The 18336-nt window shown below is 41.9% G+C and overlaps 1 protein-coding gene across 1 annotated transcript; it reads left to right on the top strand.

Annotated features, from left to right (window-relative positions):
• Window positions 1-16745: 16745 nt before the first annotated feature.
• Window positions 16746-17777, top strand: LOC112322396 (melanoma-associated antigen B2-like). The gene has a single exon (XM_024579973.2). It carries the CDS (start codon window positions 16746-16748, stop codon window positions 17775-17777), a length of 1032 nt encoding a protein of 343 aa, XP_024435741.2.
• The last annotated feature ends 559 nt before the right edge of the window (window positions 17778-18336 follow it).

Here is an 18336-nt window from a genome sequence, read left to right as displayed (position 1 = left end):
TGGTCCCAAACCCACTTGTGGTGGATATAAAATGGAAGGATATCTCAGGAGCGAGGGATCCCACCCCTACACCAGACCACCCAGCCCAGAGTTCCAGTGCCAGGAAGATAAGTCCCCACAAGTTCTGGCTATAAAAACAAATGATGGTTGATTTGGCAGAAGAAACGGCAGTATTCTCTGCCTCTCCTCTTAAAGGGCCTCGAACTGCACACAGACTTACTCAGACTCACTCCCTCTGTGCTGCAGCACTGGGGAAGCACCCTGAAGGGCACCAGCAGCATATGGGGAAAAACTGAAGTGTCTGGTATCAGAGTAACAGCTAGGGGGGACAGCTTTCTCCCAGACAGAACTGAAGACAGTATCCATTGTACCTTTTCTCAGCCCTATCCAACACAGAGCCACAGAGCGGTGGCACCATATCTGAATCTCCATCAACCTGGCTTATACAGTAAGCCCTGCCATGATGATTACCTAAGGGTCCACCCCATCCAAGTTACGGGCTCACCCAAGCAACCCTACCACCCTGGTAACAGTGGCTTTTCCATATGAAGAGTTGGGCTAGGCACAGGCTTCAAACCTTCCTAAATCCACTCAAACAAGCAACAGCTGAGCCCAGCACCCATACTTCTCACTGAGTGGCCCCAGGCCTGCCACTAGCAGCAGCCAACTGTAGATCACTGTATAGATTATGCCAAGGGGCCCCAGGCAGAACACAGGTGGAGGCTGACCTTGGCCTGCACCACCTGGAAACCCCCAGGGCTTGTGCACCCAGAGGACAGTTACAGACCACATTGGAGCACCACCCAACCACTTTCGCAAGCCATGGATGATGGTGGTTGCTGGCCAGGGATCATAGCCAGCACTACCAGCTGTCTGGACTGGGTAAATCCCTCCCATTGACCTGATGACGGCCATCAAGACTAATCTACAGGAAGCCGTGGCTGGTGTGGCTCAGTGGATTGTCAGCCTGTGAACCAAAGGGTCACTGGTTTGATTCTCAGTCAGGGCACGTGCCTGGGTTGTGGGCCAGGTTCCCATAAGGGGTATATGAGAGGTAACCACACATTGATGTTCCTCTCTGTCTCTTTCTCCCTCCCTGTCCCTCTCTCTAAAAAAAGACTCATCTACAAGAGGAGGGAATACTCAGCCCACACAGAAGGAATACCTCGAGTACACAGCTTAAGAGATAGGTGATGCTGTGCCACTGGACCTTACAGGACATCTACTACCTTAGGTCATGCTACCAAGAAAAGGAGTCATAGCAGCTCTACCTAATCCACAGAAACAAACACAGGGGGCTGCCAAAGTGAGGGACAAAAAAATATGGCACAAATGAAAGAACAGAGCAAAACTCCAGAAAAAGAGCTAAACAAAATGGAGATAATCTATCAGATGCAGAGTTCAAAACACTGTTTATAAGGATGCTCAAGTAATACAGTGGGTACTTTAACAGCATAAAAAAGACCCAGGCAGAAATGAAGGATATACTAACTAACTGAAATGAAGAACAATTTACAGGGTATCAACAGCAGTGTGGATGAAGCCAATAATCAAATCAATGATTTGGAACATAAGGGAAAAAATGACATCTAATCAGAACAGCAAGGAAAAAAAGAATTTTAAAAAATCAAGGAAAATTTAAGGAGCCTTTGGAACAACTTTAAACCTTCCAAGATTTGCATCATAGAGGTGCCAGAAGGAGAAGAGAAGGAGCAAGAAATTGGAAAACTATTTGAAAAATAATAAAACAAAACTTCCCTTATTTGGTGAAGGAAATAGACATACAAGTCCAGGAAGCACAGACAGTCCCAAATAAGACGAATGTAAAGAGGACCACACCAACACATATCATAATCAAAATGCCAAAATTAAATATAAAGAGAATCCACAGTTTTTTGATCCACTCAGTTACTGATGGGCCCTTAGGCTGTTTCAGCATTTGGCTACTGTAAATTGTGCTGTTCTCAACATTGGGGTGCATAGAATCTTTTGGATTTGTGTTTCAGGATTCTTGACCACAGGGAATGGGAGAGGAGGATAACAGGGGAAAAAAGTGGAAGTGTTGTCAAGGAACATGTGTAAAGTACCCCTGGACAAAGACAATAGGGGGGTAGGATTGAGTGTGGGAGGTGGGGGTGAGTAGGGAAGAGAAAAGTAATGCAAGGATAATGGGGACAACTGTAATTGAACAACTATAAAAGAAGAAAAAAGATAAAGGAATCCTAAAAGCAGCAAGAGAAAAGAAATTAGCTACCTACAGGGAGTTCCCATGAGACTGTAGCTGATTTCTCAAAAGAAACTTTGCAGGCTAGAAGGGATTGGCAAGAAGTATTCAAAGTGATGAAAAGCAAAGCTATCATTTAGAATGGAAGGGCAGATAAAGTGCTTCCCAGACAAGGAAAAGGTAAAGGACTTCAGTATCACCAAACTATTATTATTTGAAATGTTAAAGAGACTTATTTAAGAAAAAAGATCAAAACTGTGAACATTGAAATGGCAATAAATACATAACTATCAACAATTGAATCTAAAAAACAAACTAAGCAAACAAGCAGGACAGAAACAGAACCATAGATATGGAGGACATTGGGATGGTGGTCAGTGGGGAGGGGGGTCTGGGAAAATGGGGGAAATGGTGAAGGCATTAAGAAGTAGAAAGTGATAGTTACAGAATAGGCAGGTGGTTGTTAAGAGCAAGTATAGTGAATGGAGTAGCCAAAGAACTTATACGCATGACCTATGGACATAAACAATGGTGTGGGGATTGCCTGAGGGAATGGAGGGTGCTAGGTGGAGAGGGGCAAAGTAGGAAAATCGGAAAAACTGTAATAGCATAATCAATGAAAAAAAAGAGGAAAAACTCAAAATAAAAAAGGAAAAAGGAAAACCAAATTGTTTATACACAATGATAACTATAATTATAACTATATAAAAAAGTATGACAATACTAAAGGGATGATCCATGAAAGAAATAATTGATAAGGTGAATTTCATTAAAATTTTTTAAAAACTGCTCTGTGAAAGACAATGTCAAGAGGATGAGAAGACAAGCCACGGACTGGGAGAAAATATTTGCAAAAGATACCTCGTAAAGGATAGTTATCCAAAATATACAAAGAACACTTAAAACTCAACAATATAAAAACAAACAACTTGAATTAAAAGTGAGCCAAATACCGTAAAAGACACCTGACCAAAGATGATATACAGATAGGAAGTAAGCATATGAAAAGATGCTCCACACCGGTGGAGAACCAAGATGGTGGCGTAGGTAGACACACTGCGCCTCCTCGCACAACAAGAACTGACAGAAAATCGAACGGCAAGGAAGTCCAACACCAAGTAGATAAAAAAGAAACATACATCCAGACCGGTAGGAGGGGCAGAGACAGGGACCGGGGCGGAGAGGGATCGCATGGCTGTGGTGGGACCGAGACTGGTGCAGTGTGGGACGAATGGGGCAGGCAGTCTGACCACTAGCAGACCCTGCGGCTCCACATTCGCACACAGATAAACCAAGAGGGCCAGATTCAGACTGGCGGAGAATGGGGCAGGCAGAGCGGCGGGTAGCACCCCTCTGCCCCACACTCGTGCACAGATAAACTGGGATGAACGGTGGGGAGCAAGCACACCCCGTAACACAGGGCTCCAGCGCAGGGGAAATAAAGCCTCAGACCTCTGATTGAAAGAGCCCGTGGGGGTTGGGGCGGCAGCAGGAGAGACTCCCAGCCTCACAGGAGAGGTCGCTGGAGAGACCCACAGGGGCCTAGAGTGTGCACAAGCCCACCCACTCAGGAACCAGCACCAGAGGGGCCCAATTTGATTGTGGGTAGCCGAGGGAGTGGCTGAAATCCGGTGGAGAGTGTAGCCGGTGCCATTACTCCCTCTTGGCCCCTCCCCCACATACAGCGTCACAGCGCAGCAACCAGCATTACCCCGCCCCGGGAACACCCAAGGCTCCCCCCCCCTTTAAGTAACAGACACGCCAAGACCAAAAAAAAAAAAAAAAATGGCCCAAATGACACAACACTTCAAAGCTCCAGAAGAAATACAACTAAGCGAGGAAGAGATAGCCAACCTATCAGATGCACAGTTCAAAACACCGGTTATTAAGACGCTCACAGAATTGGTTGAATTTGTTCGAAAACTAGATGAAAAAATGAAGCCTATGCTAAGAGAAACAAAGGAAAATGTACAGGGAACCAATAATGATGTGAAGGAAACTGGGACTCACATCAATGGTGTGGACCAGAAGGAAGAAAGAAACATCCAACCAGAAAAGAATGAAGAAACAAGAACTTGGAAAAATGAGGACAGGCTTAGGAACCTCCAGGACATCTTGAAACGTTCCAACATCCGAATTATAGGGGTGCCAGAAGGAGATGAGGAAGAACAAAAAATTGAAAACTTATTTGAACAAATAATGAAGGAGAACTTCCCCAGTCTGGCAAAGGAAATAGACTTCCAGGAAGTCCAGGAAGCTCAGAGAGTCCCAAAGAGGCTGGACCCAAGGAGGAACACACCAAGGCACATCATCATTACATTCCCCAAGATGAAAGAGAAGGAGAGAATCTTAGAAGCAGCAAGAGAACAGGACACAGTTACCTACAAAGGAGTTCCCATAAGACTGTCAGCTGATTTCTCAAAAGAGACCTTACAGGCAAGCAGGGACTGGCAAGAAGTATTCCAAGTCATGAAAGGCAAGGACCTACATCCAAGATTACTGTATCCAGCAAAGCTATCATTTAGAATGGAAGGGAAGATCAAGTGCTTCTCAGATAAGGTCAAGTTAAAGGAGTTCATCATCACCAAGCCCTTATTATATGAAATGTTAAAGGGAGTTACCTAAGAAAAAGAAGATAAAAAATAGGAACAGTAAAAATGACAGCAAACTCACAGTTACTAACAACCACACCTAAAACAAAAAGAAGAGCAAACTAGGCAAACAACTAGAACAGGAAGAGAACCATAGAGATGGAGATCACATGGAGGGTTGTCAATAGGGGAGTGGGAGGGGGAAAGGGGGGGAAAGGTACAGAGAATAAGTAGCATAGATGATAGGTGGAAAATAGACAGGGGGAGGGTAAGAATAGTGTAGGAAATGTAGAAGCCAAAGAACTTATAAGTATGACCCATGGACATGAACTATAGGGGGGGAATGTAGGGGGGGGGGAATGTGGGAGGGAGGGGGTGGGCAGGATGGAGTTGAGTGAAGGGGCGGAAATGGGACAACTGTAATAGCATAATCAATAAACATATCAAAAAAAAAAGATGCTCCACATCATATGTCATCAGGTAAATGCAAATTAAGGCAACAATGATATACCACCACACAGCTAGTAGAGTGATCAAAATCCAGAACACTGACACCAAATGCTGATGAACATGCAGAGTAACAGGAACTCTTATTTATTGTTGGTGTGAATACAAAATGATACAACCACTTTGGAAGCCAATTTGGTGGTTTCTTACAAAAGTAAACATACTTTTACCATACAATCCAGCAATTGTGCTCCTTGGTATTTACCCAAAAGAGCTGAAAACTATGTCCACACAAAAACCTGTACATGTATGTTTATGGTAGTTTTATTTATAATTGCCAAAACTTGGAAGCAACCAAGATGTCCTTCAGTAGGTAAATGATAAATAAATGGTGGTATATCCAGATGATAAATATTACTCAGTGCTAAAAAGATATGAGCTATCAACCTATAGAAAAGACATGGAGGAAGCTTAAATGCATATTACTAAGTAAAAGAAGCCAATCTGAAAAGGCTACATGGTATATAATTCCAAGTATATGACATCCCAGAAAAGACAAAATTATGAAAAAAGTAAAAAAAAAAAATCAGTGGTTTCCAGGGGTTGGGGGAGGGGGATAAATGGGCACAGAACAGAGGATTTTTAGGGCAGTAAAAATACTCTTTTTGATACTGTAATTCTGGATACACACCCTTATATATTTGTCCAAACCCACAGAAAGTACACCACCAATAATGTAAACTGTGGACTTTGGGTGATTGTGATGTATCAGTTGTAACAATGTACCACTCTGGTGGGGGATGTTCATGATAATGGGGAAGGCTATGCATATGTGGCAGCAGCATATATAATCTCTGTACCTCCCTTCAATTTTGCTGTGAACCTAAAACCGCTCTAAAAATAATAAAGTCTTACTAAAAATAGTGTATGTGTGAATAAAGATGTGAAGGGGGTCTAGAGATATAAAAGCAATTGTATTTAGATGGAGGATTATGGGTAGACCTATTTACTTGTAAAATATTCTTTCTTAAGATTGTATTTATTTATTTTAAGACAGAGGGGAAGGGAGGGAGAAACAGAGGGAGAGAAACATCAATGTGTGATTGCCTCTCACACGCCCCCTCCTGGGGACATTGCCCACAACCCAGGCATGTGCCCCAACTGGGAATTGAACCAGTGACCCTTTGGTTCACAGGCCAGTGCTCAATCCACTGAGCTACACCAGCCAGGCAACTGTTCATATTTTTGATAAGTCCCTTTAACATTTCATATAATAAGGGATTGGTGATGATGAACTCCTTTAACTTTACCTTATCTAGGAAACACTTTATCTGCCCCTCCATTCTAAATGATAGCTTTGCTGGATAGAGTAATCTTGGATGTAGGTCCTTGCCTTTCATGAATTTGAATACTTCTTTCCAGCCCCTTCTTGACTGCAAGGCTTTTTTTGAGAAATCAGCTGGTTATCTTATGGGAACTTCTTTGTAGGTAACTGTCTCCTTTTCTCTTGCTGTTTTTAAGATTCTCTCCTTATCTTTAATCTTGGGTAACTTAATGATGATGTGCCTTGGTGTGTTCCTCCTTGGGTCCAATTTCTTTGGAACTCTCTGAGCTTCCTGCACTTCCTGCAAGTCTGTTTCCTTCACCAGATTGGGGAAGTTTTCTTTCATTATTTTTTTTAAATAAGTTTTCAATTTCTTGGTCTTCCTCTTCTGCTTCTGGCATCCATATGATTTTGAGGTTAGAACATTTCATGTTGTCCCTGAGCTTCCTAATCTTCTCATTTTTCTGAATTCTTGTTTCTTCATTCTGTTCCTGTTGGATGTTTATTTCTTCCTTCTGTTCCAAATTCTTGGTTTGAGTCCCAGTTTCCTTCCCTTCACTGTTGGTTTCCAGTATATTTTCCTTTATTTCACTTTTTGTAGCCTTCATTTCTTCCTTCGTTTTGTGACCAAACTCAATCATTTCTGTGAGCATCCTGATTGCCAGTGTTTTGAACTCTGCATCTGATACATTGGCTATCTCCTTGTCGCTTAGTTCTGTTTTTGGAGTTTTGATCTGTTCTTTCCTTTGGGCCATATTTCTTTGTCTTGGCACACCTTTTATATTGTAAGGGGCAGAGCCTTAGGTATTCATCAGGGCAAGGCAACCCGCTTTGCTCTGTTGTGGTGCTGTATGTGGGGGAGCGGTCCAAGAGGGAACAATGCCGCTTGCTTGGTTCTCACCCCACTTTCAGTAATTTCCCCCACTACCCAAAAGCAAATTGGGCCCTTCTGGTGCTGATTCCTGAGTGGTTGAGTTTGTGTACATTCAAGAACCCTGTGGGTCTGTCCAGTGAACTCTCCTGTGAAGCTGGGAGTTTTTCCCACCACGACAACCCCAACAGATTTTTACAGCCAGGGTTTTGAGTCTTTAGTTTCCCATGCTGGAGCCCCAGGTTGTGCAGTCTGCCTTACTCCCCAGTTGTTCCTTCCAGCTTAACTGCACACAAATGTGGGACTGCTGGGTCATGCAGCTGCAGCTTCACCCACCTGATCTGTCACCTTGCTGTGCATCCTCTGTGCCACAGCTGCCCATCTCCACCCCTCCTACCAGTCTGGGTGAATGTTTCTTCTTTAACTCCTTGGTCGTTGGACTTCCATACACTTCAATTTTCTGGCAGTTCTGGTTGTTTTTTGGTTCTAAATTTGTTGTTGTCCTTCTTTGGTTGTGGGAGGAGGCAAAGCATATCTACCTATGCCTCCATCTTGGCCAGAAGTCCCACAGTCGGTAATAATAGCTAACATTTACTGAGCTTTTTACTGTATTTCAAACTCTGTCCAAAGCATATTTTATATATTGTCATGTCTTCCTTACAACCCTGTGAGGTAAATACTATTATCCTCATATTATAGTTGAGGAAACTGAAGCACAGAGAGACTAAAAACTTGCCCTAAGGCCTACAGCTGGTAAGTAGCAGGCATTCACATATATTGCTTAGTACTTTTCAGGCTTGGTGAGTTTTGGGATAGGGGAAAATGCTCCCAAGAATGTTGAGGCCAAAAGGGACTTATTCTAACTACCTCCTTTTACAGATGTAGAGACAGGCCCTTCTGAGTACCAAAGTATATGACCTAAAGAGGCTTCAGCTCTTCATTTTTTATGCATTGTCTCTTTTTACTAAAGATTTTATTTATTTTTAGAGAGAGAGGAAGGAAGGGAGAAAGAGAGGGAGAGAAACATCAATGTATGGTTGACTCTCACCTACCCCCTACTGGGGACTTGGCCCACAACCCAGGCACATGTCCTGACTAGGAATCAAACTGGACCCTTTGGTTTGAAGGCCAGTGCTCAATCCACTGAGCACACCAGCCAGTGCAATTTATACATTATCCTTGACAGCAGTGTGATTTTTGCCCCTTTACTCCTTTGTCACTTAATCTCTAGCACAAAATGGCTGAATAGTACAGATAACATTGCCCCCCTCCACTCTTTGCAAAAACCCTCCCCAATCATTCAAAGTTGGAAGGACAGCATACGCATACACCTCTTCTCATTTTTTTCTGTCATCTTCTCTTCAATGTCATTCAACAAGACAATGACCAGAAACAAACAAATTTACAATCTTTGTTAATGCTGAAAATTTTATCCCCCTCAACTCCATTTGAACAGAGCCTTGGCTTTGATTTGTCTTCAATTATTATCTATTTGCTTTAGAGCAAAATCACTCTGATTGTGATTTACTTTTATTAAATCTATTTTGTTGCTTTTGCTTAGCTTAATACTTCTATGATATTGCCTCAGAGAACAATACTGAATGCCTCACTTACCCATGAAAAAGTTCAGCACAAAAACATCCTACTTATCTGGCATACCAAAAGATTCTCCCAATTGTACTAGGAAGAGACAGGTCACCTAAACAGTGGGAGAAAGTGTCCTATCCTCTACTGATTACTTGGAGAAGACTTACAATATTTATTTCTTTTTAAAAAAATTTTATTGTTATTCAGTTACAGTTGTATGTCTTTTCTCCCCATCCCTCCACACCACCCCAGTCAAACAATCTAACAATAGCCAGGGGGGAGTGGGGAGGGGACAGTGGGGAGAGGGGATTACAGGTTTGGCAATATTTATTTCTTAATTAAAATTCCCAATGATTCAGCCACCTGGATTATTTCCAAAGTCTTTATTAGTTTAAACAATCAATGAATTCTCCTTTTAAATAACAATAATAATTCTTACAATATTGGGTGTTTACTCTGTACCAAGCACCATTCTAAGAGTTTTATATGTATTCTCATTTGCTCCTCCGAAGCTCCATTATAACGTAGATACTATTATTTTCTACATTTTGTAGATGCATAAACTGAGGAAGGAACAAAAAGGTTAAGAGGCATACTCAGAATCATAGAAGGAGGAAATGACAGAACCAGATAACACCTGTTTCCTGGATCTCATTAGTCTTGTAGGATGATAGTAACAATAACAAATATTAGTTGTTACATATTTGCAGATATTATACCTCCTAATTATCACAACAGCCTTAGAAGGCAATTGACAGATAAGGATATTAAGGTACAATGAGGTAAGTAACTTTCCCATGGTCATACAGCCAGTCAGAAGCAAAGCAGTAATTCAAACCAGGCAGTGTAATGCTAAAGCCAGTCCAAATACTCAACATTTTACTGCCTTATAAAGAGCCTAGGCAGCAATCACAATGGACAGTTACTCTTCAACCAATAAGGATAATGGTACTGCTTTGGTATAATGCAAAATACATAGGTGATGAAATCAGGCCTCCTCCAAATTCTAATTGTGTCTGACTAGTGTGTAACCAAGGGCAAGTAACAATCTTTCTGAGCCTCAGATTCCTCATCTGTTAAATGGGGATGAAAATAATACCCACCTCACCTGGCAGATGATAACATACACCAGAAGCCTACATAGTTTCCAGCAAACAGTGGGAGCTCGTAGATTGTAGGCATTACTCCTGTTATTTTCTCTTTCTGATAGCATGTTGAGTATGATTTTATGCTTGGAAATGGAGAGCTTGTCTCATGCTATATTATACTTGTTATACCTGACACCGTGCTCTCCCTTTTGAGAAAAGAGGTTTCACCTCTTTGGAAATTCAGTGTTTGAGGAACAGATTCCAGGTCTTGCCACATGGAATATCCTCCACCCTAATCTTAGAATGGAAATGTAGCTCCTTAGAAGCCTTAAGAAAAATTTAAATGAATTGAATAGTGTAACAAAACAACTTGGTTTTCTTTTTCCTCTCCAACATATTATGAAGCATATGCTGCCAGCTGCAGGGCTCAAGACAGTCTGTAAATGCACTTTCCTCATCCTCAATACCCCGTTTCAACCTTGGCCCCCTGCAGGGGACCCAAGCTCATTGGCATTTATGTAATGTATTTGCACTTGGAATCCAGGTACAAAGATGCCAACTGAATGGGTGCCAATTCACCAACCATTGGTGAAGGTGGTGGGCATTAGGGATGTCTTTGTTTAGGTATGAAAATTCCCTGGAGCCCCCTCTGGGTGAGCCCCAAAACATCTTGTGGTTACCTGCAGGTTCTTCAACTGCAGATTAAATGTACAGACAGGAGCAGAGATGGGACAAGGCAGGTGAGGAATTAAGCTTTGGACTTTATAAGCACTGTTTTTCTTCACTAGTGATCTGTTCTTACTTTATACTGTTATGTACATTTATTTATTCACATTTGCCTAATTATCTTTTGGGCATGCTCCTTAGTTAATGTTTACTTTCACCTTTCTTTTTCCTTATTTAAGTTTATATTCTTATATCACATAAACTTTTATTGTGCCATTATCATATTTAATTTAAACAATATTTATGTTTGTAAAATAAACCCTTAGCTAATATATGTCTACTTATAAAAACTCACTTACACAGATGCCCAGAAGGAAGTACACTTCATATCCTTAGCTAAGAGAGGAGTGATCAGTTACCTTTTTACTTTGATTGACAAGCCATTGCAATAGGAAGCCCCTCTCCCTCCAAAACCAACCCTCTGACCCTGAACAGCTTAAACTGAACAACCCCATAGCTATATAAGCCATAATTCCTATCCCAAGACAATGAGAGAAGGAATCAAGTGGGTATCTCTATCCAAGGAGAGGCTCTCAATGGAATACCCTTTTGTTCTTATCTATTAGATAATCATTGTAGAAAATTTGGGAAGTACATGAAACTAGATTTCATCTTAACTAGCAGGCAAGTAACCTTGAATTATTCCAGTAAGATTCTGTGCAAGTACACTTTGCAGAGGACCCATAATTACACTATCTGGTCATTATTTTTTATCTATACATCCCCTTACATCCAGAAGTACTTGAAGGGGGAAGTGAGTTTGTGTGGAATTTCCACAGATTATACCCTCATCCCCTTGCCCTAAGAGAAAAGAATAAGTTGACTGGGTCCGGGGTTAGAAATCTTTCCAATGGTGTTTGTAGAATGGAGGTAACTGTAAATAAAAACACCCTGTTCTTTCCAGAGCCATAAAAAAACACAGCTTAACAATGATTTGAGAGTTGCTAAAATAAGGTATATGCTTCATTTTCCAATCAGAAACAGCTTCTCATAAACTGCGCAGTTATACAAACTATAGCCACAGAGCCAGATAATCCTAAAGCAAAGGGCTACATGGAATGTGTGACCCAGTACCTAGATTCTCTTTAGAAATGTGTCAACATGGGGTTCTACATGTAAATAATAGCTTAGCCTTATAAAATCTTGCTATATGCTGGGCAATGTTCTAAAAATGTTATGTTTATTAACTCATTTAATCCTTACAGCAAAACTTTCAAGGAGATATTATTATCTTCATCCCTACTTTATAAATGAAGAAACTGAGAGATTAAGTAACTTGCCCAAGGTCACACTGCTACTAAAGTAATGTATTTTAATGAAAGTATCCCTAATGGAGGGGAAACTGCTCTTAATCTACCTGCTATGTATCATAACAATTCAGTTTTCCTAGGGAATTCTCTTTCCTAGCTGTACATGAAGAAAAAATAGTAGTGTTAAGAGTGGACTATCAAAAGAGGGAAGATGGTGACGAGGTAGGTGGGAGCGGAGTCTACTTGCCCCTGCGCATGGGTGAAACATCTAGCCAATCTTCTGAGGAATAGAGCAAACAGCCAACAGTATTCCAGTATATATGAAGATTGGAGACCAAAAACTGTAGAGGACATTATAAAAACAGATGGTAAGGAGAGTGCTTAAGGACAATAAGGTCCCTGGGACCAGGGCAGCTGCAGCCCCAGGCCCTGTGCCTGCTGGGTCTGCTGCAAGATTCTTGGGAGAGAGCCAGCCTGGGCTCAGTGAGAGGCCAGGCGCTTGCTTGGACCAGTGGGCTTGAATAAGAGAAATTTTTCAAAAAGAAAAAGAGAAAAAAGAGGCACTCAGTGCTTGTTTGGGGAATTCTCCGCAGCAGCTGCCTGCCTCCTGTGCCCCTAACACTGCAGCCCCCAGATGGTGCTCACCGGATCCACAGCCTGGCAACTGCAGGCACCCACACCCAAAGCACCTTGTCCTGGCAGCAGCTGGCTCCTGCCCACGCCTAAAGCACTGTCAACGGTGCACCTCCCACCTAGCCCCTGCGCCCAGAGCCCTGCAGGGCCTACTGGCACTCTAGGAGGAAGGCAGAAATGCCCTGCAGAGAGGAGCTGCAGGGCTCCAGGAGGCAGCAGTCCCCGGAAAGACTTGACTCAGTGGGGGGCTGAACTACCCTGAAGGGGTACTGAGAGTCCCTAGCATCTAGGGCAGCGAAGAGCAAGAAGGTGATGTGTAAGTTGCCTCTAATTGGTGCACCTCAAGGACAGCGCAACTGGTGGACTAAAGGCCTAGGCCAGACACAGAAGGGGACTGAGGAACTAACTGGAAGATGGACAACAGCAAAGAGTGTGGCTCAGGAAGGGAGAAAAGTGAAATCAATACTCCTCAGCCTGATGCAGCCAGGAAGACCAGTATAGATGGCTTGACCAGTTTAAAGCCAACAGAAGGCCTTTTTTTTAATTCCTTCTTCCTTTCTGTCCTTTTTTTAAATTCCTTCCTTCCTTCTTTCTTCCTTCCTTCCTTTCCTTTTTTTATTCCTTCTTTCATCCTTCCTTCACTTATTTTTCTTCTTTTCCCAAAGGTGAGACAATACAACCTGGAGCTGTGAAAAGACCAGAGTTAGACACAAAAGAGGATCATCCTAACAACAGAGACAGTGAGATAAAATTCACTTTCCTACTCCAGAGTACTTCAAATGTGGGAGCAATGAACATCAGTACACCTGCTAGAAGAGGAAACCCAGCAACAGAGGAACCACCAAGAGATAACAACGGAAGAACGTGAAGGAGGGAGTGGAAGCCACACAAATCTCAATCCAGGACCGAGCTGGAAATACACCTAAATGGTGGAGAAATTACCCACAACAAACAACTGAACAAGAGTGAGAGAGAAGCCTCAAAACCTTGTACACACAGAAGAACCAGCTTCAACAAAACCTGTCCACACTTGCACAACAGAATACAAGATGTGGTGCATGGAGTGACCCTCAGTTAACCAGCTGGAGGGAAGGACCCACCAAAGAAAAACCCAACAACAATCAAAACCCAAAGAAATACAGAGAGTGAACATAAACTACAGCCCAAGACCAGCGAGCTCAGGAGATTAAGGAGACTGAAACACTGAATGTCACAGGTATTGCAGCATAGAAGTTCATACCATAAACCCAGGGAGTCAGAACAGATCAATTGAAGAAGCATAGGCTAACAAGAAGAGTCTCACAAACAGTGGAAAGACAAACAAACAATCCCCAAATGAAAGGAAAGGAGGAAGCCTCAGAAAGAATGCTAACTGAAAAAGAGGCAACTCAACTATCAGATACTGAATTCAAAGCAATGGTTATCAGGAAGCTCACTGAGCTCTCTGAGCTCAAAGAGAACTACCAGAAACTACAGGGAAATTACAATGAACTCACTGCAAACTATATCAACATGAAAAAGGAAATAGAAACTATCAACAAGGGCCAAGAGGAAATGAAGAATACAATTTCGGAACTGAAGAACACAGTAGAAGGAATCAAAAGCAGGCTCGATGAAGCAGAGGATTGGATCAGCAAACTGGAGGATAAGGGAGAAAAAAACACTCAGAAAGAGCAAGAAAAGGAAAAGAGGCTCAGAAAGAATGAAGAGGGGTTAAGGGAAATGCAGGATAACATGAAACGTAATAATATCCATATAATAGGGATACCAGAAGAGGAAGAAGAAGAGCAAGGGACAGAAAACCTCTGGAAAAAGTAATGATGGAAAACTTCCCTAATCTGATGAGAGAGAAAGTCACACAAATCCAGGAAACACAGACAGTCCCAATCAAGAGGAACCCAAAGAGGCCCACTGCAAGACACATCATAATTAAAATGGCAAAATTCCAAGACAAAGGCAGGATCTTAAAGGCAGCAAGGGAGAAACAGGAAGTAAAATACAAGGGAGCCCCAATAAGGTTAGCAGCTGACTTCTCGATGGAAATGCTCCAAGCCAGAAGGGAATGGCAAGAAATGTTCCAAGTAATGAGAACCAGAGGCCTCCAACCAAGACTACTTTATCCAGCAAGGCTCTCAATTAAAATGGAAGGCAAAATAAGGAGCTTCCTGGACAAAAGAAGCCTCAAAGAATACACCACTCCAAAGCAGCTCTGCAAGAAATGCTAAAAGGTCTGTTTCAAGAACGGGAAGAAAAACAGCGAGAGGGAGAGGAACACAGGTATGAAAAAATGACAATGAATAAGAACCTATAAATAATAACCTTAAACATAAATGGATTAAATGCCCCAATCAAAAGACATAGAACAGCAGAATGGATAAGAAAACATGACCCATACATATGCTGCCTACAGGAAACCTACCTCAGATCAAAAGACCTACACAGACTGAAAGTGAAGGGCTGGAAACAAATATTCCAAATAAATGGAGAGGAAAAGAAAAGCCGGGGTTGCAATACTCATATCAGACAACATAGACTTCAAAAAAGGGGCAATAAAGACAGACCCAGAATGTCACTTTATAATACTCGAGGGAAGAATAAATCAAGAAGACATCAACATTGTAAAAATATATGCATCCAACATAGGAGCACCCAAATACATAAAGAAAATCTTGGAGGACTTCAAGAAAGATATTGACAGCAACACAATTATAGTAGGAGATTTTAACACCCCACTGTGAGAAATGGACAGATCTGCCAAACAAAATATCAACAGAGGTATTGTGACATTGAACAATGCCCTACATGAAATAGATTCAACCAATATGTATATTTTGCTCCTTTCATCCCAAAGGAGCAAAATACACATTCTTTTCATATCAAAATACACATTCTTTTCTAATACACATGGAACATTTTCAAAGATAGACCACATGATAGGACACAAAACAAGCCTCAACAAGTTCAAGAAAATTGAAATCACATCAAGCATTTTCTCTGACCACAAGGGACTGAAATCAGAAACCAACCCCGAGGAAAAAAACCCAAAACAGTCAAAATCATGAGGATTGAATAGCATGCCATTAAACAATGAATGGGTAAAGAATGAGATGAGGGAAGAAATCAAAAAGTTTCTGGAAACAAACAAAAACGAACTTACAACAACCCAAAACTTATGGGACACAGCAAAGGCAGTCCTGAGAGGGAAGTTCATAGCAATACAGGCCTACCTAAAAAAGATACAAACACTTCAAATAAACAACCTGACCCTACACCTATAAGAACTCAAGGAACAACAACAAAGACAACCCAGAGCAAGTAGAAAGAAGGAAATAACCAAGATCAGAGCAGAATTAAATGACATAGAGACTAAAAGCGCAATTCTAAGGATCAATGAATGCAGGAGCTGGTTCTTTGAAAAGGTAAACAAAATCAACAAGCCTTTAAGCAGGCTCATCAAGGAAAAAAAGAGAGAGGACCCAAATAAACACAATCAGAAATGAAAGAGGAGAGATTACAACTGATACCAATGAAATACAAAAGATTGTAAGACATTACTACGAAGAACTATATGACAAGAAATGTGAAAACCTAGATGAAATGGACAAATTTCTACAAAAATATAATCTTCCAAAACTGAATGAAGAAGCAGCAGAAAGCCTGAACATATCAATAAGACCTGATGGAGGTGCGGACAAGGCTTTCTGGTTGAGGGCGGATTCCTAGGACGGTCCTGCCGTCAAGGTGAGGATCTAGAGTGGCAGCAGAGGAAACCACAGCTCTCCCAGAGTGAAGGTCAGAACTGCTTTCAAAATGAGGGCCTGAGTGCTTAGGAGTCGACATCTATCCTGAAAAGTGGGCTGCAAAGATCAGCAATCCTGCCTTCAGCCCTAGGAAGCACCGGGCAGAGGAAACAGATAAAAAGCAAAGTAATATCCGTTCTAGAGGTGCCCAGATCACCTCTTTGTTGGCTACACTCCTGTCTGCTGTCCTGAACCACAGTCATCATGCCTCGTGGTCACAAGAGTAAGCTCTGTGCTCGTGAGAAATGCCGCCAAAACAGAGCTGAGACACAAAGTCTTCAGAATGCTGAGACCACTACAGGAGAAGGTACAGAGGCTGCTTGCTCCCCCTCTTCAGTTCCGGGGGACACTCCCTCGAGCTCCACTGATGCCGGCCTTCTCCAGGCATCTCTGAGTGCTTCAGCCACCAGCAGTACTGCTGCAGGTGTTTCATCTGAAAGATCCCCTGGAAAAGCCAAGGGACGTGGTAGTAAAAGTAAAAATTCATCTGGGGCTTCAGCTTCCACTGGGATCCCTGGCAAAGATCTTCTAAATAAGAAGGCTACACAGTTAGTAGAGTACCTGATGTATCAGTTCAAAATGAAGGAGCCCATTAGAAAGGCAGACATGCTGAAGATAGTCCACAAATGGTGCAGAAAGGACTTCCCTGAGATTCTCAGGAAGGCCTCTGAGCGCATAAATCTGTTCTTTGGCCTAGAATTGCAAGAAGTTAAGCCCAGTGGTAACTATTACATACTTGTAGACAGTCAAGGTCACACTAGCTATGGGAGTCTGAGCAGAGGCTGGACATTTCCTCTAAAAGGGATTCTGATGCCTCTCCTGAGTATGATCTTCCTGAATGGCAACCATGCCTCTGAGGAGGAGATCTGGGAATTCCTGAATAATTTGGGCATCTATGATGGAAAGAGTCACTTAATTTTTGGAGAGCCTAGGAAGCTTATCACCCAAGATTTGGTGCAGGAAAAATATCTTGTGTACCAGCAGGTGGTCAACAGTGATCCTCCATGCTATGAGTTCCTTTGGGGTCCAAGAGCCCATGCTGGGACCAGCAAGATGAAAGTTTTACAGTTTTTGGCCAAGCTCAATGATAGTGAACCCACAGCTTTCCCAGAGTATTATGAAGAGGCTTTGAAAGATGAGGAAGAGAGAGTCCAAGCTGCACCCAGGGCTAGCAATCCTTCCAAGACAAGTGGTCACCCCAAAGCCACATCCAGCCACCTCTCTCCCCTGGAGTGACATCAAGGTGGAGTGTTCAATTTTTGGTTGGAAAGCCCTATAAAGCAGTTTCTTAATATGTAAAATATCTTGTTGGCTTATCTTTCAGGGGTGTTTTTGCATTTTTAAATGGTGTTCTTTTAGGTAGAATATTTTCTTAGATTCAGAACATAAGTTTATGAAGATGGGGATCACACTTTAAAGGCATTTATGAATCAGGTATAAGAGCTTTGGTTTTGAAATAAAAATTTGTGATCCTTAATTACTTTTGTGATCCAGAACAAGTTAACATGGCTCTAGGATAGGACTATCTTTTGAGATGTGAAATAAGTTTACACTAAAATTGTTGGGCACAGTAGATAGATAAATATATAGATGAGTAGGTGGATAAAGAAAATTGGCTGGTTAAAATTTTAATTACAGTTGACATACAATATTATATTAGTTTCATGTGAGGAATATATTGATTAGACATTTATATAACTTACATAAAGTGTTCACCGTCATAAGTTTAGTACCCATATGAACCATATGTACTTATTACAATGTTATTTACTGTACTACTTATGCTTTACCAAGC

This window comes from Desmodus rotundus, chromosome X, assembly GCF_022682495.2.
Source record: "Desmodus rotundus isolate HL8 chromosome X, HLdesRot8A.1, whole genome shotgun sequence".
Taxonomy (NCBI): Eukaryota; Metazoa; Chordata; class Mammalia; order Chiroptera; family Phyllostomidae; genus Desmodus; species Desmodus rotundus.
Note: the sequence above shows the minus strand (reverse complement) of the source record. Positions and strands in the feature narration are given on the sequence as shown.